Source organism: Xenopus laevis, chromosome 6L (genome assembly GCF_017654675.1).
Source record: "Xenopus laevis strain J_2021 chromosome 6L, Xenopus_laevis_v10.1, whole genome shotgun sequence".
NCBI classification, from domain to species: domain Eukaryota; kingdom Metazoa; phylum Chordata; class Amphibia; order Anura; family Pipidae; genus Xenopus; species Xenopus laevis.
Genome location: NC_054381.1, coordinates 163,068,027 through 163,093,051, shown reverse-complemented (window position 1 = coordinate 163,093,051; position 25,025 = coordinate 163,068,027). Strand labels below are relative to the sequence as shown.

Here is a 25,025-nt window from a genome sequence, read left to right as displayed (position 1 = left end):
CGCAGGAATAGACGCATTACATTTTTTCCAATGGGGCTGTACTCACACAGGCGCATGTAGGCGCCGAACGCAGGTTGAGACGCAACATGCTGCATTTTTCCTGCGTTCGGCGCCTACACGCGCCTGTGTGAGTACAGCCCCATTGGAAAAAATGTAATGCGTCTATTCCTGCGCTCCCCTGCGGCTGAACGCAGAAAAACGGAACGCAGGGGAGCGCAGCTACAACCGCTTGTGGGTAAGAGCCCTAAGACTATGGAAAGCTGCTCCTGGCCTCTTGTTGCACGGCTACTCTAGAGAAAGCAACATGTGATATTCCCAGTGCAAAAGAAAACTGCTCCCAGGCCTTGCAAAGCATCAATCACTATTGTTCACACAGGAGCAGCAGACGGATATTCCCCTGACAATTTGCAGTTGGTCTTTATTTGAAAACCATGTTTTTTTTAAAGATTTTTGCAGCATTTCAACGTCTCGCTGGTTGTTAGGCTCCGTCTCTAGCAAATAAATAACTTACGATGTGGTTTTTGGTTGCTGGAGTCATTTCTGTAGCAACATGAGAACATACTGAGAATTAAGGGCTGCTCATTTGTTAATGTAAGGGTTAAACTGCAGGGAAAACACGGGGCACTTTTAGGCAATCCCCTGGCACCCCTTCCCTGCCACATCCGCCTCTGACACATCCAGTGCGTCCGTTACACATTTTTGTGGTATTTACACAGTTGCCATGGATACAGAATACACACATACACGGGGGGGGGGGGATATGAATTTACAGGCCATTTCAGGACAGTCCTGCTGGAATGTAAGATCAGTGGCCCAGGGCCTGCAAACATAAAGATTCCCTGTAAATTGTAAGCCTTGTGGCCCAGTCTAAAGCTATAACCCAGAAATAGCTATGGCAGCACGGGGGGGGGGGGGTACACAGACCTTTTCGTGCTTTAATCATGGAGATCGGTCACACAGCAGCAAATGATAACGTCCCGCAGAGGATTGTGGGATACGGTGGGTGAGCTCAGCATGTGGGGCTCTTACAGTAACAAATAAAAGTCTTATCGCTCAGTGCAGCCGCCGCTGGCTTCCTGTAAACAGGCACTCGGCTTAACCCTTTCCAACCACCCCCTGAAACTGCACCAATACCCCAACTTTTACTCTCCCCCACTATATCGGCACCCCACCTACTCAGATACCCCAGTACCCCCCAAATGCCCACAACGCCACCTACCGAATCCCCATCTACTGTGCCGCCCCAACACCCCAAATACTTCTGCAGCCGTATCCACTGAACCCCTGAACAGCAGGGAGAGTAAAGGGGTAACAGGGGGGAGGGGGCGGCTGGGCTATAGAAGGACACGGCCCTGAGGCAACGGCTCTTTTACATTTGCCTTAAATGAATCTGCCCAATTAGATTTCATTCCACAGAAGTCTCGTTATCACCACTAATTACATTTCCTACGTAAATGACTCACCCACACGTGTGCAACACCCACCTCATCTGCACCTGTTTTCACTGGCCACAGTCTGAGAATGGGCTACTAATGTGCAGGGCTCCTGTATAAGGACAGTGCTTGAGGGCTCCTGTATGAGGGACAGTGCTGGAGGGCTCCTGTATAAGGGACAGTGCCGGGGGGCTCCTATATGAGGGACAGTGCTGGAGGGCTCCTGTATAAGGGACAGTGCCGGGGGGCTCCTATATGAGGGACAGTGCTGGAGGGCTCCTGTATAAGGACAGTGCTGGAGGGCTCCTGTATAAGGGACAGTGCTGGGGGGTTCCTGTATGAGGGACAGTGCTGGAGGGCTCCTGTATGAGGGACAGCGCTGGAGGGCTCCTGTATGAGAGACAGTGCTGGAGGGTTCCTGTATGAGGGACAGTGCTGGAGGGCTCCTGTATGAGGGACAGTGCTGGGGGGCTCCTGTATGAGGGACAGTGCTGGAGGGCTCCTGTATAAGGGACAGTGCCGAGGGGCTCCTATATGAGGGACAGTGCTGGAGGGCTCCTGTATGAGGGACAGTGCTGGGGGGCTCCTGTATGAGGGACAGTGCTGGAGGGCTCCTGTATAAGGGACAGTGCTGGAGGGCTCCTGTATAACGGACAGTGCTGGGGGGCTCCTGTATGAGGGACAGTGCTGGAGGGCTCCTGTATAAGGACAGTGCTGGAGGGCTCCTGTATAACGGACAGTGCTGGGGGGCTCCTGTATGAGGGACAGTGCTGGGGGGCTCCTGTATGAGGGACAGTGCTGGAGGGCTCCTGTATGAGGGACATGTGAGACCACAATGAGTGCCCCACCTCTGCCAACCTGTCACCTGAGTCTTCCAATTTCAATGGAACCTACAGCTGCAGAGTCAGTGTGGGAGGTGGGAAATGACAGTTATACTCGGGCCTTGTCCTGTCTGAGTCTCATTCGATGCTGCAGAGTCAGTGTTGGGGGAGAGGAAGAAGCTTCAATGGAAAGTTCTTGTGTTCGGGATACAATTGTTCTCCTGTACAAATCAATTAGTGGGGTCCCCCTGCCTGAGCTGGAACAGTTATATTATATACATTATTATTTATATACATTATTATTTATATATGATATAAACGAACTTATTTATCCATAAGGGGAGTTTCCCAAAACATCACTATTAATGTTGAGAATAATGACCCCCCCCAATAATGCAGAAGAATGGAACAGTCCATAATGCCGCAGCTTTGCCCAGGGCACAGGTCCAACTTGGCATCCCATAAGCCGCATTGCCCCAGCACAATCAATACTCCTCTATTTGCAGCGTCACCTCCAAGGCTGTAGCACAGCTACTGATATACCACTTTAACCCCCTCTCTCCCAGCACAATATTCTCAGACTCCTGGGGCAGGTGTGAGGCACCTCATTCCCTTAAAGCAACAGGCCTAGAGCTGCTCCTGTTACTTGGAGTTGTTACTCACCTGAAGCCCCGCCCAGGGTACACGAGTTGATTTCCCTGGTACCTGAATCCACATCCCATAATGATTAATATTAAATGCCCCCCCCCCCATCTCACCACTTTGTAGCTATGAGGGTGGCCCAGCAGGGGGCAGTGTGAGAGACACAATTACAATCTATTCTGATACATCGGCCTATAGACAACATGGCGGCAGCTCTTCTCGCCTGGCACTTACACGGGCGCATTAGTCACAGGAGAATCACTGATGGGCACAGACAGGGGGTCAGACACAGTGAAGGACAGACAGACGGCAGAGTATAAAGAGGGACCTTTAATTAGCACCACTGGGATCTCATCATCATCATCATCATTACAGACACTAGGCAGCTTATTGCCCCACAGTCCCATTACACAATTGCCCCACCAGCCTGCAGGGGTAATTACTGGAGAAATCGACCTTATGGCGCCCAGAATTGTGATGTCGCAGGAGGTGGCACCGCCCTCCCACAGCTGGAATTGATCCCAAAACATAAACATTTTGCCCAAAACAATGGAGCATTAACCCCACGACAACCCAACTGCTTGGTTATTACCCCAGTCCCCAGCTTTGTGCCTTCACTTTGCTCATCATTAACAGCCCCAGGGCAGGTACTTACACTAAACAATGTACAGTTTGTTGTATTTGTTAACCCCACGCAGCCCAAATTCCTATGTGAACAGCCCCCTCCCCCCAGGCATTTGTCACCCACAGACACAGACTAGAGACACTGGAATGTAACTCAACCGTTTTGATATTTAGGAGTCGCTTCCCCTTTAAGGCAGCGCACACATGGTTGTGTTTAGCTTTTTCCTTATACCAAGTCTCCGCCTCCTGGCTCTGTAACCCCTTCCTGCTCAGGCGATAATAGAGTTGGGGGGATTCAGCATCTACAGGGCAACAACCCACACATAATGCTCAGGAAATCACAAGATACTCTGTACCATTATACACAGCATTTCTACAATACAATCCCACATGCAGAAGGGGTTAAGATATGTCATTTATCTATTATGGGGGGGGGAAGAAACTCAACAATCAAACAGATCAGGTCTCAGGCCTCAGGTTGAACTTGGGGTGCCCTTGCTCAGTCTTTATTGGGGGGACACAGAGAAACAGACAAAAGTTAGAGGGTTCATGTGGCTATGAGCACTGAAAGGGTTAACAGATCCTCCACCCACAGACACACTCATCTACCAACCCACCCACCCACCCAGATCCAAGTGCCGCCCTGTCCCTCTTACCGTCCGTCTCGTTTAGTAGCCGCCGCCACCTCCTCCAGTGCCACACGACTACCAGAGTCACTATGTGCCCTGCGACCACCAGGGTGGGGAAGAGGCCGGGGCTGGACTGGTCCATGATGGGGTTAAGCAGGAGGGGGTTCGTAGAGGAGTTAATATATAAATATGGGGAGTCACTGTTCTCTCCCCTCCTCCTTGCTTAGCCCAGAGTGGAGCTGCCAGACAGACGGACTGTGACAGTCACAGCTGCTCCACCTCCTCCAGTCCTGCCTCCGGCAGATCCACCCTCAGAGATGCCAGTGAGTGAGTGAGTGAGTGTGAGTGTGAGTGACACAGGAACCAGCTGGCTGCTCCACCTGACACTGACTCCTATCTGCCATCTGAGATGCAACTGCCAACTTTGTGCCAAGCCTCAACCCCCCCTCCCAACCACCACCAGTAATAGCACTGTGCCCAACTGCCACTCCCTGCTCCTCGGTATCAATGTGCGACTGATTCCCAATTACTAGTCCTGTCCCCCACTAGGGGGTGCTGCGCTCCCCAACTCTTTTCTCCCCACAGACGGTACCTGTGCCCCTCACTGCAACTCTCTCTCTGCTCCTCTGAATGAGCAAAGGGGTCTCTCCTCTGTCTCTAACTCCCCTGTACCCACATTTCCTCATAAGGGGGACTTCCAGCTCTGCACCCCCAATACCAGTCTGCTCCCCATATTCTCCCCATGGTTATTAACAGCTTCTCCCTCCCTATGTCTCCTCTCCAGCCCCAAACTCAGTTGCCTGATGCCCTGTCTCATGCCCCCCTATATGAGTCTCTATGTTTATACAAACACACATATATATCTCTATACACACACACACATATATATATATATATATATATATATAGTCCTGCCTGTGGAATACACAGCACTGACCCCCCCCCCCACGGGAAAGGTCAGACAAGTTCCTGTTTTAACCTGTAAATTCCATTAATGGAGAAAAACCTGTCAGTCGATCACATTCCAACACCCCCGCCCCCCCTTAGGCTCCTCCCAATAATGTGGCCCTGCACTTGCCTATCCCTCCTGCCCATTAGGGGCAAATAATAATTTCACTTCAATCCTTTCTCACTTCACCCCCAACACCCAAAGAACAAGTGAGTCAAATTTGTCAGTGGAAGGGTTAACCCCCCCCCCCACTGAGTGACTGGACAGTCCCATCTACAGTGACATTGGACCGGCACAGAACTGTGTCCTCTTCTCAAGGTTACACCTGTTTCCCCAGGAAACGGCCCCTAGAGACCCCATGTCTGTCCTTCCAATGGGACCCGCCTCCCAGGCTCCCTGTGTTCTTACCCCACCAATCACAGCCCAATGATAAACGCCCCTACTGTGTGTAGCACAAGTATCCTACTAGCCAAATAAATGCCCTACTAGCCAAATAAATTCCCAACTAGCCAAATAAATTCCCTATTAGCCAAATAAATGCCCTTCTAGCCAAATAAATGCCCTACTTGCCAAATAAATGCCCTTCTAGCCAAATAAATGCCCTACTTGCCAAATACATGCCCTACTAGCCAAATAATTCTAGGGAACTGTCTGAGACCAACTGATCTGAAACAATTGAAGGAAGGTGAACATCCCCTTTAACTACTGTACTTTGTATTTCATTGTATTTGTAATTGCACTGACCCATTGGTTCTACTCATTTATTGTTCTGCTGTACAGTGCTGGGTACATAAGTAGCACCATATAAATACAAATCTCTCTCTCTATATATATATATATATATATATACATATGTGCCCCTCCTATGTAAATCCACAGTCAATACAGTGGAACTGCCCAGTACATTCAACAGAACCCCCAAAACTGCCCAGTAAATACAATGGAACGGAGCAGGATAAATATGAGGCTGGAATTGGGCCGTTCCATCACAGGGGGTTTCATTACTGAGTCCCTGACGGACCAGTAGGGGGAGGAGCTTTCTCACAAGGTAAATAAATATTCTCCTGTCTTCACCCCTGTGCACCCCCAGAATCTGCTCCCCAGTAACTAGTCCAGTGCTCCACTGAATGACACCTGCAGATTCCAGTTGTACCAACACCCACAGACCCAAACACTTATCATGAGATTTACTGTTTATATTCGTTTAGTTTCAGTTTACTTTCTCACGTCTGACCCACCCATCACCCAAAGGTGCCAGGAGCAATGCCAAGTCCAATGTCAGTAACAATATCAACACTAGAACCTGATTGGAGATTGTACTGAGAGAGAGAGAGAGAGAGAGAGAGAGAGAGAGAGAGAGAGAGAGAGAGAGAGAGAGAAGGAGAGAGAGAAGGAGAGAGAGAGAAGGAGAGTGAGAGTGAGAGAGAGAGAGAGAGAGAGAGAGAGAAGGAGAGAGAGAAGGAGAGAGAGGAGAGAGAGAGAGAGAGAGAGAGAGAGAGAGAGAAGAAGAGTGAGAGAGAAGGAGAGAGAGAGAGAGAGAGAGAGAGAGAGAGAGAGAGAGAGAGAGAGAGAAGGAGAGAGAGAGAGAGAGAGAGAGAGAGAGAGAGAGAGAGAGAGAAGGAAAGAGAGGGAAAGAGAAGGAGAGTGAGAGAGGAGAGAGAGTGAGAGAGAGAGAGAGAGAAGGAGAGCGAGAGAGAGAGAGAGAGCGAGAGAGAGAGAGAGAGAGAAGGAGAGAGAGAGAAGGAGAGTGAGAGAGGGAAAGAGAGAGCGAGAGAGAAGGAGAGCGAGAGAGAGAGAAGGAGAAAGAGAGAGAGAGAGAGAGAGAGAAGGAGAGTGAGAGAAGGAGAGTGAGAGAGGGAAAGAGAGAGAGAGAGAGGAGAGAGAGAGAAGAGAGAGAGGAGAGAGAGAGAACGAGAGTGAGATAGAGAGAAGGAGAACGAGAGAGAAAGAGAGAGAAGGAGAGAGAGAGGAGAGAGAATGAGAGCGAGATAGAGAGAAGGAGAACGAGAGAGAGAGAGAGAGAGAGAAGGAGAGCAGTACAGCACCCAGCACAGTGCCACACAGATATAATGACTATAATGTGCCCTTTCCCCTGGTCACTGAATCTCCTTCTCTGCCCCCTGGGCACTAACAGCTGCCAGTGATGAGTGAGACGCTGCAGTTCACAGTGTGTCCATGAGAGGTCCCCCCTGAGCACTAGGAGAAGCAGAGCAATCACAGCCCACAAAACACTTGAGAAGGGCCCTTTGCTGCCCGAAACATGTCGTGTGGATTCACAATAAACACTAATTAGCAGCTGTTCTGCTTTCTGCTTCTTCATTGACATATTCTATATTTGATTCTATTTTATAGTTGCCAGTGACGGAGCACCAACATGAATCCCAGAAATACTACTCCAGGCTTGTTGTGTGTCCTTCTAAATGTGAGTCCACAAGACTGTACCCGAGTCACCTCAGTCTATTGTTCCTCCCCAGATATTCACAATCCAACTCTCCCATGTGTCATATAGAGGAGGGTGTGGAATTTCCATAGCACGTGCTTTGCACAAGCAATATCACAACTAATAGTGAGTCTACCACCCACACTCACTGCTGTGCACTAGAACTCACAATCTTGTGCTAATGTAACTCCTGATAGTTCACTCAGATTTCTTCACTATTACTGGTGAGTGTGCACTAGAACTCACAATCTTGTGCTAATGTAACTCCTGATAGTTCACTCAGATTTCTTCACTATTACTGGTGAGTGTGCACTAGAACTCACAATCTTGTGCTAATGTAACTCCTGATAGTACACTCAGATTTCTTCACTATTACTGGTGAGTGTGCACTAGAACTCACAATCTTGTGCTAATGTAACTCCTGATAGTTCACTCAGATTTCTTCACTATTACTGGTGAGTGTGCACTAGAACTCACAATCTTGTGCTAATGTAACTCCTGATAGTACACTCAGATTTCTTCACTATTACTGGTGAGTGTGCACTAGAACTCACAATCTTGTGCTAATGTAACTCCTGATAGTACACTCAGATTTCTTCACTATTACTGGTGAGTGTGCACTAGAACTCACAATCTTGTGCTAATGTAACTCCTGATAGTACACTCAGATTTCTTCACTATTACTGGTGAGTGTGCACTAGAACTCACAATCTTGTGCTAATGTAACTCCTGATAGTACACTCAGATTTCTTCACTATTACTGGTGAGTGTGCACTAGAACTCACAATCTTGTGCTAATGTAACTCCTGATAGTACACTCAGATTTCTTCACTATTACTGGTGAGTGTGCACTAGAAGTCACAAATCGTCCCTCACACACGTGAGATCTGATCCAATCTGATTGCTGGGGATCACAGATGAGCAAGTGTAGGAGAAAGAGCAAATGTCGGACAGTAGAAATTCTGCAGACCCCCCCATATAAGCTGTGCGGGGGGGGCAATATCTAATCAACTCCCAGTCAATGCACTGCAACTCCCAGCATCCTCTAGAGCCCTGCTGTAGTACACTGGAAGCTACTCACAACTCCCTCCCTCTCCCCTTTATTATTGTGCATTAGATTCACTTAATTGTGAGAAGGGAGTAACTTGCACACATGGGGGTACAGGAGCAAATGGGGGCGCAACACAGAACAGCCCCCCAGTTATAAAGCCAGACATGGGCCTCATCAGCCGTCACAGCAGCTGCCACTCAGGAGTCGGGGTTCCACTAGCAGAGCAACACTATGTACCCCAAGCTATGAACCCCCAACCCTCACACCTCACTTTGTTTTCTTGCCCATTTCTCCCCCAACCCAAACACAACAGCGCCAGTCACACGCCGGGGAATCCCAGGAATGCGCCAAAAATAAGCAGCGGGGGCACCCACCCAACCTGGAGGGGCGACACCAAGGGGGGGGGGAAGTGGAACTTACCTGGAATAATCTTCATGGGAGAGTGTGGCCCCGAACCCCCTTACAGCTCCGTGTTTATCTGCCCAGAGAAATGATCTCTCAAATGTCAGCTCCATCCACCAGTCCCAGGAGCCGGGGGGGGGGGTCGGGAATTAGTGGGATATAAATAACAAGCAACTGTCATGCGCCACTATTAGATTATTACTGGGACACAACTTGGAAAAGTCCGAATCTCTAGGGGAAACCCACTCTGTATGGGACACGGGGAGACGTCAGGAACCCCAAACTCTGCTCTTATTAACCCCAAACTCTGCGCTTATTAACCCCAAACTCTGCTCTTATTAACCCCCAAACTCTGCTCTTATTAACCCCACTCTGCTCTTATTAACCCCAAACTCTGCTCTTACTAACCCCAAACTCTGCTCTTATTAACCCCAAAATCTGCTCTTTTTAACCCCAAACTCTGTTCTTATTAACCCCACTCTGCTCTTATTAACCTCAAACTCTGCTCTTATTAACCCCACTCTGCTCTTATTAACCCTAAACTCTGCTCTTATTAACCCCAAAATCTGCTCTTATTAACCCCAAAATCTGCTCTTTTTAACTCCAAACTCTGCTCTTATTAACCCAAAACTCTGCTCTTATTAACCCCAAATTCTGCTCTTATTAACCCCAAACTCTGCTCTTATTAACCCCCTCTCCCAATATAACCAGACAGAGGCCTCTCCAGGCAGCAATGCTACAATCACCTGAGTTACATTATCTCTTGCTCTGAGCCTGCGAATATACCCCTGCCACAAAGCATGACTGAACTGCTGTGCCTCCCAAATTCTGGAAATAGAAAGAGGGACAAAAAGATTTACAGTGCGGAGCTGAGAGCATCTGAGGTTTTTAGTGTTATTACAGTTTTGCTAATGAAGGTGAATTGCCCTTTAGGGTGGCGGCACTTGCTGCTACTTCGGGAGATTAGTCACCCAGCGACAAATCGCCTCTTCTTTGGGCGACTAATCTCCCAAAATGCCTTCCTGCCAACTAGAATGTAAATCGCAGGCGGGATGGCACAATTGCTTCTTTGCTTCTCTTAAATTGTTACAGTTGTTTCTTTGCTTCTCTTAAATTGTTACAATTGCTTCTTTGCTTCTCTTGAATTGTTACAATTGTTTCTTTGCTTCTCTTAAATTGTTACAACGGCTTCTTTACTTATCTAAAATTGTTACAATTGTTTCTTTGCTTCTCTTAAATTGTTACAATTGCTTCTTTGCTTCTCTTAAATTGTTACAATTGCTTCTTTGCTTCTCTTAAATTGTTAAAACTGTTTCTTTGCTTCTCTTAAATTGTTACAATTGCTTCTTTGCTTCTCTTAAATTGTTACAATTGCTTCTTTGCTTCTCTTAAATTGTTACAATTGCTTCTTTGCTTCTCTTAAATTGTTACAACGGCTTCTTTACTTATCTAAAATTGTTACAATTGTTTCTTTGCTTCTCTTAAATTGTTACAATTGTTTCTTTGCTTCTCTTAAATTGTTACAACGGCTTCTTTACTTATCTAAAATTGTTACAATTGTTTCTTTGCTTCTCTTAAATTGTTACAATTGCTTCTTTGCTTCTCTTAAATTGTTACAATTGCTTCTTTGCTTCTCTTAAATTGTTAAAACTGTTTCTTTGCTTCTCTTAAATTGTTACAATTGCTTCTTTGCTTCTCTTAAATTGTTACAATTGCTTCTTTGCTTCTCTTAAATTGTTACAATTGCTTCTTTGCTTCTCTTAAATTGTTACAACGGCTTCTTTACTTATCTAAAATTGTTACAATTGTTTCTTTGCTTCTCTTAAATTGTTACAATTGCTTCTTTGCTTCTCTTAAATTGTTACAACGGCTTCTTTACTTATCTAAAATTGTTACAATTGTTTCTTTGCTTCTCTTAAATTGTTACAATTGCTTCTTTGCTTCTCTTAAATTGTTACAATTGCTTCTTTGCTTCTCTTAAATTGTTAAAACTGTTTCTTTGCTTCTCTTAAATTGTTACAATTGCTTCTTTGCTTCTCTTAAATTGTTACAATTGCTTCTTTGCTTCTCTTAAATTGTTACAATTGCTTCTTTGCTTCTCTTAAATTGTTAAAACTGTTTCTTTGCTTCTCTTAAATTGTTACAATTGCTTCTTTGCTTATCTAAAAGTATCTAAGTGCACCTGCCACATATTCTGGGCTCTTTGCCAAGAGCCAATTAAGTTAGAAACTTTGTATCTATTTCTGACTGTTCAATGCAGGAGATCAAAGAGAAAGTCGTGACATTTGACTGTGGGCTGAGCTGTCAAAATCGGGACTGTCCAGTGAAAAATGGGACAGTTTGCCAACATGAATACCAGGAATCACAATCCCACATGCAGACTAGGGTGTCCGGGGCCCCCACACCCCCTCAGGGCCCTTTGCACCAGTCGTAAGCTCACGTCACATACCTGCTGCCCACCCCTCGCCATCTCCCCCTGTGTGTCTGAGACTTCACTACTACAACCTCAACTAGTCACATGAGTACCAGGAAATACACTCCCCCGTGCAAAGGAAGTAGAGACAGTCACATGAGTACCAGGAAATACACTTCCCCGTGCATAGGAAGTAGAGACAGTCACATGAGTACCAGGAAATACACTTCCCCGTGCAAAGGAAGTAGAGACAGTCACATGAGTATCAGGATATACACTCCCCCGTGCAAAGGAAGTAGAGACAGTCACATGAGTACCAGGAAATACACTCCCCTGTGCAAAGGAAGTAGAGACAGTCACATGAGTACCAGGAAATACACTCCCCCGTGCAAAGGAAGTAGAGGCAGTCACATGAGTACCAGGAAATACACTCCCCCGTGCAAAGGAAGTAGAGACAGTCACATGAGTACCAGGAAATACACTTCCCCGTGCAAAGGAAGTAGAGACAGTCACATGAGTACCAGGAAATACACTCCCCCGTGCAAAGGAAGTAGAGGCAGTCACATGAGTACCAGGAAATACACTCCCCCGTGCAAAGGAAGTAGAGACAGTCACATGAGTACCAGGAAATACACTTCCCCGTGCAAAGGAAGTAGAGACAGTCACACGAGTACCAGGAAATACACTCCCCCGTGCAAAGGAAGTAGAGGCAGTCACATGAGTACCAGGAAATACACTCCCCCGTGCAAAGGAAGTAGAGACAGTCACATGAGTACCAGGAAATACACTTCCCCGTGCAAAGGAAGTAGAGACAGTCACATGAGTAACAGGAAATACACTCCCCCGTGCAAAGGAAGTAGAGGCAGTCACATGAGTACCAGGAAATACACTTCCCCGTGCAAAGGAAGTAGAGACAGTCACACGAGTACCAGGAAATACACTCCCCCGTGCAAAGGAAGTAGAGGCAGTCACATGAGTACCAGGAAATACACTCCCCCGTGCAAAGGAAGTAGAGACAGTCACATGAGTACCAGGAAATACACTTCCCCGTGCAAAGGAAGTAGAGACAGTCACATGAGTACCAGGAAATACACTCCCCCGTGCAAAGGAAGTAGAGGCAGTCACATGAGTACCAGGAAATACACTCCCCCGTGCAAAGGAAGTAGAGACAGTCACATGAGTACCAGGAAATACACTCCCCCGTGCAAAGGAAGTAGAGGCAGTCACATGAGTACCAGGAACTACACTCCCCTGTGCAAAGAAAGTAGAGACAGTCACATGAGTACCAGGAAATACACTCCCCCGTGCAAAGGAAGTAGAGGCAGTCACATGAGTACCAGGAAATACACTCCCCCGTGCAAAGGAAGTAGAGACAGTCACATGAGTACCAGGAAATACACTCCCCCGTGCAAAGGAAGTAGAGACAGTCACACGAGTACCAGGAAATACACTTTCCCATGTAAAGGAAGTAGAGGCAGTCACATGAGTACCAGGAAATACACTCCCCCGTGCAAAGGAAGTAGAGACAGTCACATGAGTACCAGGAAATACACTCCCCCATGCAAAGGAAGTAGAGACAGTCACACGAGTACCAGGAAATACACTTTCCCATGTAAAGGAAGTAGAGGCAGTCACATGAGTACCAGGAAATACACTCCCCCGTGCAAAGGAAGTAGAGACAGTCACATGAGTACCAGGAAATACACTCCCCCATGCAAAGGAAGTAGAGACAGTCACACGAGTACCAGGAAATACACTTCCCCATGTAAAGGAAGTAGAGACAGTCACATGAGTATCAGGAAATACTTTCCCCCGTGCAAAGGAAGTAGAGACAGTCACATGAGTACCAGGAAATACATTTCTCCATGCAAAGGAAGTAGAGACAGTCACATGAGTACCAGGAAATACACTTCCCCATGTAAAGGAAGTAGAGGCAGTCACATGAGTACCAGGAAATACACTCCCCCGTGCAAAGGAAGTAGAGACAGTCACATGAGTACCAGGAAATACACTTCCCCGTGCAAAGGAAGTAGAGACAGTCACATGAGTACCAGGAAATACACTCCCCCGTGCAAAGGAAGTAGAGGCAGTCACATGAGTACCAGGAAATACACTCCCCCGTGCAAAGGAAGTAGAGACAGTCACATGAGTACCAGGAAATACACTCCCCCGTGCAAAGGAAGTAGAGACAGTCACACGAGTACCAGGAAATACACTCCCCCGTGCAAAGGAAGTAGAGGCAGTCACACAGTCACACGAGTACCAGGAAATACACTCCCCCGTGCAAAGGAAGTAGAGGCAGTCACATGAGTACCAGGAAATACACTCCCCCGTGCAAAGGAAGTAGAGACAGTCACATGAGTACCAGGAAATACACTTCCCCGTGCAAAGGAAGTAGAGACAGTCACATGAGTACCAGGAAATACACTCCCCCGTGCAAAGGAAGTAGAGGCAGTCACATGAGTACCAGGAAATACACTTCCCCGTGCAAAGGAAGTAGAGACAGTCACACGAGTACCAGGAAATACACTCCCCCGTGCAAAGGAAGTAGAGGCAGTCACATGAGTACCAGGAAATACACTCCCCCGTGCAAAGGAAGTAGAGACAGTCACATGAGTACCAGGAAATACACTTCCCCGTGCAAAGGAAGTAGAGACAGTCACATGAGTACCAGGAAATACACTCCCCCGTGCAAAGGAAGTAGAGGCAGTCACATGAGTACCAGGAAATACACTCCCCCGTGCAAAGGAAGTAGAGACAGTCACATGAGTACCAGGAAATACACTCCCCCGTGCAAAGGAAGTAGAGGCAGTCACATGAGTACCAGGAACTACACTCCCCTGTGCAAAGAAAGTAGAGACAGTCACATGAGTACCAGGAAATACACTCCCCCGTGCAAAGGAAGTAGAGGCAGTCACATGAGTACCAGGAAATACACTCCCCCGTGCAAAGGAAGTAGAGACAGTCACATGAGTACCAGGAAATACACTCCCCCGTGCAAAGGAAGTAGAGACAGTCACACGAGTACCAGGAAATACACTTTCCCATGTAAAGGAAGTAGAGGCAGTCACATGAGTACCAGGAAATACACTCCCCCGTGCAAAGGAAGTAGAGACAGTCACATGAGTACCAGGAAATACACTCCCCCATGCAAAGGAAGTAGAGACAGTCACACGAGTACCAGGAAATACACTTTCCCATGTAAAGGAAGTAGAGGCAGTCACATGAGTACCAGGAAATACACTCCCCCGTGCAAAGGAAGTAGAGACAGTCACATGAGTACCAGGAAATACACTCCCCCATGCAAAGGAAGTAGAGACAGTCACACGAGTACCAGGAAATACACTTCCCCATGTAAAGGAAGTAGAGACAGTCACACGAGTACCAGGAAATACACTTCCCCATGTAAAGGAAGTAGAGACAGTCACATGAGTATCAGGAAATACTTTCCCCCGTGCAAAGGAAGTAGAGACAGTCACATGAGTACCAGGAAATACATTTCTCCATGCAAAGGAAGTAGAGACAGTCACATGAGTACCAGGAAATACACTTCCCCATGTAAAGGAAGTAGAGACAGTCACATGAGTATCAGGAAATACTTTCCCCCGTGCAAAGGAAGTAGAGACAGTCACATGAGTACCAGTAAATACACTCCCCCGTGCAAAGGAAGTAGAGACAGTCACATGAGTACCAGTAAATACACTCCCCCGTGTAATAACATTTCCAGTAATAAAGTAGCTGATTTGCCCCACAGCTGCACCACATTCCATTACACTTTTATCTCTGGAGACTGGGAGTGTTTAAAGGCAAAGGAAGATTTATGGGCAGGAGATGATGGTTTGCTGGGGGCCCTGGGTCAGGTGCAATAGAAGGAATGCAAAAAATGTTACAGAGGCCCAGGCACTTTCTGTTTAAATCAGTTACAAACATCTCATTCTATTACACTGAGATCTTCGCTTGTCTCTGTACTACAACTCCCAGCATCCCCTGCCTCCCACTCAGAACGGCTTTCAGATGACAGTGAACATCTCTGTGTAAGAAAGTTTAATTCCCTTGTGCAGAGACAGCTGGCCTGGGGCCCCCCAGCTTTTGTTCTCCTGCAACTCCCAGCATCCATGTCTAGACTACTGTAACTCTCTATTAATTGGCCTCCCCCTCCAGAGACTGTCAGCTCTCCAGTCCATAATGAACACTGCTGCGAGGCTCATACACCTCAGCAACCGCTCCTCCTCTGCCTCGCCATTCTGTCAATACCTGCACTGGCTTCCGTTACCTTTCAGAATCAAATTCAAATTAATGACCCTGACATTCAAAGCACTTCATAACTCTGCCCCATCCTACATCTCTGAACTCATCTCTATATACTCACCCACTCGCTTACTACTCTCCTCTACTGACCTGCTCCTCAACTCTTCTCTCATTACCTCCTCACATACTCACATTCAAGACTTTGCAAGGGCTGCACCCCTCCTCTGGAACTCTCTCCCACCGTCTGTCCCACTTTCTCCCAACCTTTCTGCTTTCAAGAAATCTCTGAAAACGCACTTCTTTCGAGAAGCCTCCCCTCACTCTGCTTAACTACCAAACGCAACACCACATACAGTACCACATTTCTCACCCACTTAATTCAATCTTGCCCACTCCCACACCTTGTGTATTACTCCCCTCCCTTTAGAGTGTAAGCTCTTTTGCATAGGTCCTTTCTCACCTTTTGTACCGGTATTGATTGTGATGTATGTAACTCCATATGTTCTATGTATATAATTCATGTCATTTAGTTGTATAATCACATTTACTTTACAGCGCTACGCAATATGTTGGCGCTATATAAATACATGTTAATAATAATAATAATAATAATCCACCCAACTTCCACAAGCCACAAATTTCCAACACTTGCTGTAGAGCCCCCCCTGGGGATGTGGTTATAGTATGTCCCAAGCACGGGCCCCTAACTTCCCCTTTTATTTACTGACGCACCATCATGTGGGGGATCCCATGTATTTACTGATACACCATCATGTGGCCCCGGGATCCCATTTATTTACTGATTTACCATCATGTGGCCCCTGGGATCCCATGTATTTACTGATACACCATCATGTGGCCCCGGGATCCCATGTATTTACTGATACACCATCATGTGGCCCCTGGGATCCCATGTATTTACTGACGCACCATCATGTGGCCCCTGGGATCCCATGTATTTACTGATACACCATCATGTGGCCCCTGGGATCCCATGTATTTACTGACGCACCATCATGTGGCCCCTGGGATCCCATGTATTTACTGACGCACCATCATGTGGCCCCTGGGATCCCATGTATTTACTGACGCACCATCATGTGGCCCCGGGATCCCATTTATTTACTGATTTACCATCATGTGGCCCCGGGATCCCATGTATTTACTGATACACCATCATGTGGCCCCGGGATCCCATATATTTACTGACGCACCATCATGTGGCCCCGGGATCCCATGTATTTACTGACACACCATCATGTGGCCCCGGGATCCCATTTATTTACTGATTTACCATCATGTGGCCCCGGGATCCCATGTATTTACTGATACACCATCATGTGGCCCCGGGATCCCATGTATTTACTGACGCACCATCATGTGGCCCCCGGGATCCCATGTATTTACTGACGCACCATCATGTGGCCCCGGGGATCCCATGTATTTACTGACGCACCATCATGTGGCCCCGGGATCCCATGTATTTACTGACGCACCATCATGTGGCCCCGGGATCCCATGTATTTACTGACGCACCATCATGTGGCCCCGGGATCCCATGTATTTACTGACGCACCATCATGTGGCCCCGGGATCCCATGTATTTACTGACGCACCATCATGTGGCCCCGGGGATATTTACCAGAGGAAAGATTATTTCATTCCTCACACAGGGAAAGGTTCACTCCTGCCCAGTTCTCTGACACATTTATTATACGGCTAAAGCCCAGCCAGACTCATGAGCCATAGTTGGACCCCCTGAGGGGAGTTAATTGGAGTCTATGGAGGAGGGTCTGTCAGTATGGCAGCTCCGCTTATTATTTTATAGTAACAGGGAGAATTAACAGGTAAGAACCATCTGATAACACTGTGCAAATGCCACAAAACCCCAAGCTGTTAACCCCTTATAACCAGGCAAATACCTGTATATGCCCATAGTCCTAAGGGGTTAAAAGTAGAGCAGGAGATCTCATTAACCCCTGAGAGCCCAGACCAAGGTCTGCGAGCTCCAACTCCCTGGCACCAGCCTCCCTGACTATTTTAGGAAATCTCCCATTGACTTTACATTTTTGTAGAGAAGAGGGGAGGGGGCGGCAGGGATAAAGGAGCAGCGGGGGAGGGAGGGGGCTCAGGTATGTGACTGACACTTAAATCTGACATCTCAATCTACACCCCAAGGTACTGACAGTCAGGGCAACAGGGCTTCTGGCCCCCACTGGATCATATCCTGGTAACTTTAAGAGACGAATTTCTGGTTATTAAACTGGAAATGTCTAGTGCAAACATTGCAATTTCACTCTCTCTCTCCTACTGTCTCCATCTTGCCCTGTTGTTTCCATCTTGTCCTACTGTCTCCATCTTACCCTACTGTCTCAATCTTACCCTACTGTCTCTACCTTGTCCTACTGTCTCCATCTTGTCCTGCTGTCTCCATCTTGTCCTACTGTCTCCATCTTGTCCTACTGTCTCCATCTTACCCTACTGTCTCCATCTTACCCTACTGTCTCAATCCTTGTCCTACTGTCTCTACCTTGTCCTACTGTCTCTACCTTGTCCTACTGTCTCCATCTTGTCCTACTGTCTCCATCTTGTCCTACTGTCCCCATCATGTCCTACTGTCCCCATCTTGTCCTACTGTCTCCATCTTGTCCTACTTTCTCCAACTTGTCCTACTGTCTCCATCTTGTCCTACTGTCTCCATCTTGTCCTACTGTCTCCATCTTGCCCTACTGTCTCCATCTTGCCCTACTGTCTCCATCTTGCCCATCTTGCCCTACTGTCTCCATCTTGTCCTACTTTCTCCAACTTGTCCTACTGTTTCCATATTGCCCTACTGTCTCCATCTTGCCCTACTGTCTCCATCTTGCCCTACTGTCTCCATCTTGTCCTACTGTCTCCATCTTACCCTACTGTCTCCATCTTACCCTACTGTCTCAATCCTTGTCCTACTGTCTCTACCTTGTCCTACTGTCTCTACCTTGTCCTACTGTCTCCATCTTGTCCTACTGTCTCCATCTTGTCCTACTGTCCCCATCATGTCCTACTGTCTCCATCTTGTCCTACTGTCTCCATCTTGCCCTACTGTCTCCATCTTGTCCTACTGTTCTGCAGGGTTCAGTGGTACGTGGGCACCAGCCAATGTTCTCTATAATTTTCTCTTAGCTTTGTTCATAAAAAACCTTTTGTGTGTGCACCATAATTTGTGTTCTGGCCTCAAAATGTGAGAGTAAGTGTGAGTGTGAGTGTAAGTGTGAGTGTGAGTGTACACAAGTTCACAGCTTAGAGAGGGAACATTGACCCCAGGATAAATGCCCCTACTGGCAGCCCCTAAAGCTCTGATACCCCCCCATCTATCTGTACTTGGAATAATCAGCGAGTGCCCTTTGTTACCCCACAGAAGTCCCAGGGCTGAACCCCAGTGTGTCAGAGACAAGTAAAACTCAGGCTCACACGTTACAGAGCTGGAGGGCCTTTATTAACTCTTTGCTCACCTGCACTTCTAGAGAAAAACGTTTGTGCCGAAAACAACCTGATCTGCCACATTCTCCATTGACTTCATTATCAGCTATTTCTAAAGAAAAACATTAGCCCCCCCCACCCCTCCATCCAGGGCACAACACACTATGAATGACAAGTCCTCCTATGAGGGTGATGGCACCTCCACACTGACTGTAGCACCCCCAAACTACAGAGCACAGAGAAACCAACACCCCCAACCTACACAACAAAACACCCTAGATGCATGGCACCCCCTCAAACTGTACAGAATGACAACAGCACCCCCAAACTGCAGAGAATGGAAGCAGCTCCCCAAAAATACACAGAATGAGAGCAAAGTGCACAGCACCCCGCAGAGCCATGCCAGTGCAGAGCATATTGGGGTTCAGAGAAGTAGGAGTGGGGGTGCTGGGTACAGAGGGGTGGGAGTGGGGTACAGAGTAGAGCCCAGATGACACCCTACCTTGGCCCTGCTGTATCAGATCGTCTATATAACAACGTCCGTCCTGTGGGGTCTCCATGGTGTGAGCTGCTGGGCCCCGGGCAGGTAATGAGATGAGGAGGAGCTGCTGGAAGAGTAAATCTCACAGGTTCCTCCTCCCTCCTGTACAACAAGTCCAACACTCACTGCCCCGGCAGTCACGGGGTTAACTGGCACACCACTCCTCCAGCTCCATTCAGCAATGTGCCCGGGTACTAGGAGAGACTGGCAGGCAGAGTAAGGGTTAATTCACTCTACTGAGTCACCTCATCCTCACCCTTTAATTGGTGCCTAAATAACAGCCACTCCTGCTGGTGTATGTGAGCTGGGTGTCAGCTCTTCAGCCCAGACATGTCATCGGGTGTTGCTGGTGCCGAGTCACCCCGTATTTAGTCCATTTTGCGGGGCGGCACCAACATCCCAGCACTTATTCTGAGCCTGTGACTCGGGTCAGTCTGCCCAAAGCTGCACACAGAGCTTACAATCTAGAAATGGGACCTGATCCATCTCACCCCTTTAATCTTGAGCCCCTTTAAGCCCAGCACCACTTGTACAGACGGAGCAGTCCTAAAGCACGGGGGGGGGGGGGTATTGGGGTTTTGGCTACAAACAGGTCACTGGGACCAGAAGCCCAAAGCGGCCAACGCCCAACTCACAAGCCAAAATGTAACATCTCTGATTGGCTCATCCACACATGGAATATAGAGCCCTGAGCTTCTGTAACCCCTTAACCCCTTATTTGCCACTTCAGATAAATCAAAGGAGCCTGTGAGTCTTAGTAACCCTTAATGGGAAGAGGGTTCTGTCTGACTCACATTAACCCCTTCACTGCCAGCACAAATTAATCCCCGGGGCTTGTGGGGATTCAGTAACCCTTTCAACACTGATTTTTTCGGTCACAAAAAGCGAATTCTCATTTTCCTGTGAGAGACGAGGAGTGAGAATATAAAATATAATATACTGCCCCCTGGTGTGTGAGAGCAGCTACAGCAGAGGCCAGGCAGTGGGACAGGGGGCAGCACAGAGCACAGCGAGGGGGGCAAAATTCCATTACCCCCCAGTAAATTCTCAGCACCACTGCCCCCCTGGCCTTCCCAATAAAAAGGGGCACTTAGAGCAAATCCACTTACTGAAAGGCAGTTAATATGTGAGATGCAGAGCAGCATGGAAACCAGTGCAGTCAGCAGCAGGCGCGTGTATAAACTGAATATCTGGGGAAAGTCCAATGTCTATTGAAAGGGGTGAGACTCCAAGATCCCCCCCACACCTGAAAATCTATTGTTTAACACTCCCGCACCTCTGGGGCTGCCTGTGGCACCTGTTGGGTTAACTATGGGGGGGGCATTAATGTTTCATTTTCCAACACTCCCCCCTGTCTCATTCCTCTTTCCTGACATCACCCCCAGTTTATTTTCCATATAACTCCCTGCACCTCGTGTCCAACGCCTGCTCCCACCCATCAGCACGTGAGACACCCCACTATTAGACCAGCCTCTCCTGCTTCACTACAACTCCCAGCATGCCCCACTGTACCAGGGAGGACCCCAAGAGAAGTAACTGAAAGGCGGGACTTACCTTCATCAGGGGTGGAGCCTTGCTCAGATGAGACCACGCCCACTATAGTCTGATTGACAGTCTCTTCTCTTTGCACTCTCACGGTTCTCTCTTGGGTTCTCTCCACCAATGTGGAATTGTGGGTAACGAGGGTCGTTTCTGACACAGTCTGACAAGTCTTCCTCAGCACCACAACTCCCTGCAGCTTGTCTGGCACCGCCCCTTCACTCCCCTCAGCCCCAGTCTGGGCTTGCCCTAGAGGAGTCTGGGTAATAGTCGGGTCAGACTGCTGCTCCCCAGCCCCCAGTTTCTCGGTCCCTTGTGATTCTGTAACCATCTCATTGGCCAGTGGTTCTGGATCCGGTCTGGTGTCCTGCAGCCAATCAGTGACTGGAGGAACAGGGGGAGTAGCACATGGCAGAACCTGCGTGTGGGTTTGCACAACTGGGCCCATGAGCTCACACTCGTGTCCATGTGTCTCTATGGCGATCTCTGAGCCAGGAATGTCCATTTGTTCTGGTTCTGTATTGGACCTCCCTGTGTTTAATGAGCCCCATTCTGCCTGCACCCCAATAATTTTCTCTACCCTTGTAATGGACTCTTCTAGCTGCACCCGGTACCCAACCCGCAATTCTGACTCTTCTTTGGTCTCGAGTTTCAGTTGAATCTTTGGACCTCTGGTTCCTGACTGGGAGTCTAGAAGGTTCTTGTCCTGGAGTTCTGGCTGCTCCCCTCTCTCCCCCAATTTTCCATCACTAGGAACTGGGCCTGTGGTTACCTGCAGCGACTTCTGCACCTGATCCGATTCCCTGACACCCCCCTCTCCTACCTGAGCCTGAGAAATGATCCAGTTCTGCACCACCCCTTCTTCTATGGGAGGAACTGGGCCCTTTTTGGAAGACTTCTTCTTCTCTTGCTTGGGACCTGGTTCTGTTGGGCCTGGGGCTGGACCTTCTACACTAGTTATACTATGGGACTCTATGGGAGGTTCTACCTGAAGCTTCTCTGCCCCCTCCTGACTACTCTGTGCCACTGGGTCCTGAGGTTCTGGTACCAATGGGCTGGTATCTCTCTGGGTATCCCCCAAATTCTCTTCTTTAATCTCTTGTTTCTCTTTCTTTTTTTTGCCTTTTTTGGTCTCTGATTTGGTTTCTGCTTTGGGGGGTTCGGTCACTTTATGGCCCTCGTCTGCCCCTTTTTCCTTTTCCTCTTTTGTCACTTCTTGGGGTTTGTTTCCTACAGATTCAGGGGGAACCCCCAGACTCTCTCCTTCCACCTTCTCTTTCTTGCCCTTTTTTCTCTGTTTAGTTTCTGCCTTTGTGGGTTCAGGGGTAGAAGGCAGATCTGCCCCTCTCTGTACCTCAGCGCCCCCCTCCCCAATCTTTGGTGTTTCCCTGACATCTTGTTTCTGCCCCCCAGTCCTTCCCACCTCCTGACCTGTGGGCTCTGATACCCCGGCCCGGGGCCCTTTATCTCTCTGGGCGTCTCTGACCTGCTGCTGGTTCTGAGCTACAGACTCAATTACCCCTGTCTCTGCCTCTCTGATTCCCCCGTGTTTCTGCCCCTGTCCTCCTCCTTCTCTCTTGTCTCCAGTTCCGGGCCGGGAGGATGAGATCACTGGGCTGACAATCTTCTCCAGCTCTTCTCTCTCCGGCCTTTCTGCTCGTCCCTCCTCCCTCTCCTGCTTCCAACTGTCAGATACTGGGCTGGGAACTCTCCAAACCTCACTAGGGGCCCTTGCCTGGATCTTACTGAGCTCCTGCCCGGGGCCAAACAACCTGTCAGCACCCACAGGCTCTAAAGGAGAAGGAGCAGCTGCCATCTTCCTACTCTCCTCTCTAACTGGCATCTTCCTACTCTCCTCTCTAACTGGCATCTTCCTACTCTCCTCTCTGACTGTCATTTTCCTACTCTCCTCTCCCCACTGGCCCTGTTTGCCCTTCTGTGCCCATGTTACATTAGAGGCCTGAGGTGGCCACTTGGCATCCTGTGCATCCCCTGAGCCTCTGTGCCACCCACCTTTCTGACTATCTTGGTCCTGTGCCCTGGCAGTGAAGAGACCTGGCATTGGACCCTTCTGTGAAACTGGCGCTTCTACTTTCCGATAGTCTTGCCTGTCGCCCTCCTCCTGGGCCTTGGGCACATAACATGTGGGTCCACTTACAGTTTGGACTTTGGGAGCCGGAGGGCGACGCAGTACCCCGGGCATGGGCGCAGGACGTCTGACCCGCTGCAGGGAGGCGGGTACAATTTCAGGGGGCAGGTGCAGATACTGGCGCAGGTAGGCAATGCCCTCATTGGTCAGATACCAGTAACAATGGCGCCACACAAAGGTTTCTCGGACAAACCCGCGGGATTTCAATGAGCCCATGGCTTTGGTGACTTGCAGGTTGGTGACGCCTGGCACCTCGGCGTGGCGACTCTGTGGGCGCTCATCATTCTTGGCCACCATGACGCCATCTCGGAATACGACTTCATAAATGGCCCGGAGCTGGTCCAGCGGCATGAGCATTCCGGCCACCATATTGGCAGAGAGGTCAAAGCTCCAGACGCAGAATCAGATGCCAAAGAGAAGAGTCGCGGCACCAAACGGGCGTGAGATGAGGAAACAAACAGAGAGCAGGAAGTTGTGTGGCACAAATCCGTGTGCCAGCGTTGTGAGCTCAATCAATAGCTCCGAGGAAGAAGTGTCAGCTCCCTGTGCAACGTTCCACTGGCACCACAAACTTTCTCTCCTTCTCTCCCGTCTCTACTCACTGTCCCCCCTCCTGGCTCTGCTGCTTAGCTCCGCCTCCTGGGTCTGAGAGAGACTGGACAGAGCAGCGAGACAGCTCCGGAGAAGAGTGAGAGCGACACAGTGAGAGACAGACGAGCACATGCTCTCCAGGCACACACCCTCCAGCCACTCACACTGACGGGGAGGGGCAGGAATCCAACCCCAGGCACTGGCACCCTCCCTGTCTCCCAGCACCCATTCATTCAGTTCCAAGCAGCGGGTGCCTCTCGACTTGCCCAGCTCCTCTTACTAGTCCTGATGAGTGTCAGCTCTTATTCTATGCCTTATAAAGACTTCATATCTGCAGGGGGGTCCCCATAGAGTGCTATCTCTACAATACCAGAATGGGGTCCCGATAGAGTGCTAGCTCTAAACTCCAGAACGGGGTCCCCATAGAGTGCTAGCTCTACAGTACAGAATGTGGTCCCCATAGAGTGCTAGCTCTACAGTACAGAATGGGGTCCCTCATTGAGTGCTAGCTCTACGATCCAGAATGGGGTCCACATAGAGTGCTAGCTCTAAACTCCAGAACGGGGTCCCCATAGAGTGCTAGCTCTACAGTACAGAATGGGGTCCCCATAGAGTGCTAGCTCTACAGTACAGAATGGGGTCCCCCAGAGAGTGTTACTATTAGTATCAGAATAGTAGCAACGTAATACACAGTGTAACAAGTGGAATTACAATATTCACCCTTCTGTCTCAACTGCCCACTAGGAGGGGTGGCACAAAGGGGTGCCAATAAGGGTGATGATTGGGGCGAGCAGGGAGTTGTACCTGGGGGATGAGCAGGGAGTTATTCCCAGGGAATACCCAGGATTCTGCCCACTAGGGGGCTCTCTGGACACAGATCTGCATATTGAGGCTCCCACTCAGATTCCTAAACCCAAACTCACAGATACATCCCCCGCCCCCGTGCAACTGCAGGAACCATCACCCAGCAGAGGTGGTAGCAGCACAACTGACAGGCTGCATGGGATGCTGGGAGTTGTAGTTCACCAGAATTTGGTAGGGCTGCATGGTGACCTTTCCTGATGACACGGGGCCCCTTCCAGAGACAAGGGCCC

The 25,025-nt window shown here is 48.7% G+C and overlaps 1 protein-coding gene across 20 annotated transcripts in view; it reads right to left on the bottom strand.

The window, feature by feature from the left end:
- LOC108695484 (plectin-like) overlaps nucleotides 1-25,025 on the bottom strand; it is a 134,645-nt gene that overhangs the window by 69,999 nt on the left and 39,621 nt on the right. For 2 of the 20 annotated variants that reach the window (XM_041566708.1, XM_041566709.1), the window contains exon 1: nucleotides 21,207-23,992. The exons of 8 other annotated variants lie outside the window; for them this stretch is intronic. In XM_041566708.1, the coding sequence (XP_041422642.1) occupies nucleotides 21,207-23,709 (2,503 nt within the window). In that variant the 5' untranslated portion in view covers nucleotides 23,710-23,992. Of the gene's footprint in view, nucleotides 1-4,176; nucleotides 4,453-9,009; nucleotides 9,041-19,613; nucleotides 19,717-21,206; nucleotides 23,993-25,025 lie in introns of those variants that run through there. 10 more of the 20 variants (XM_041566710.1, XM_041566712.1, XM_041566728.1 and 7 more) reach the window with 6 other exon arrangements.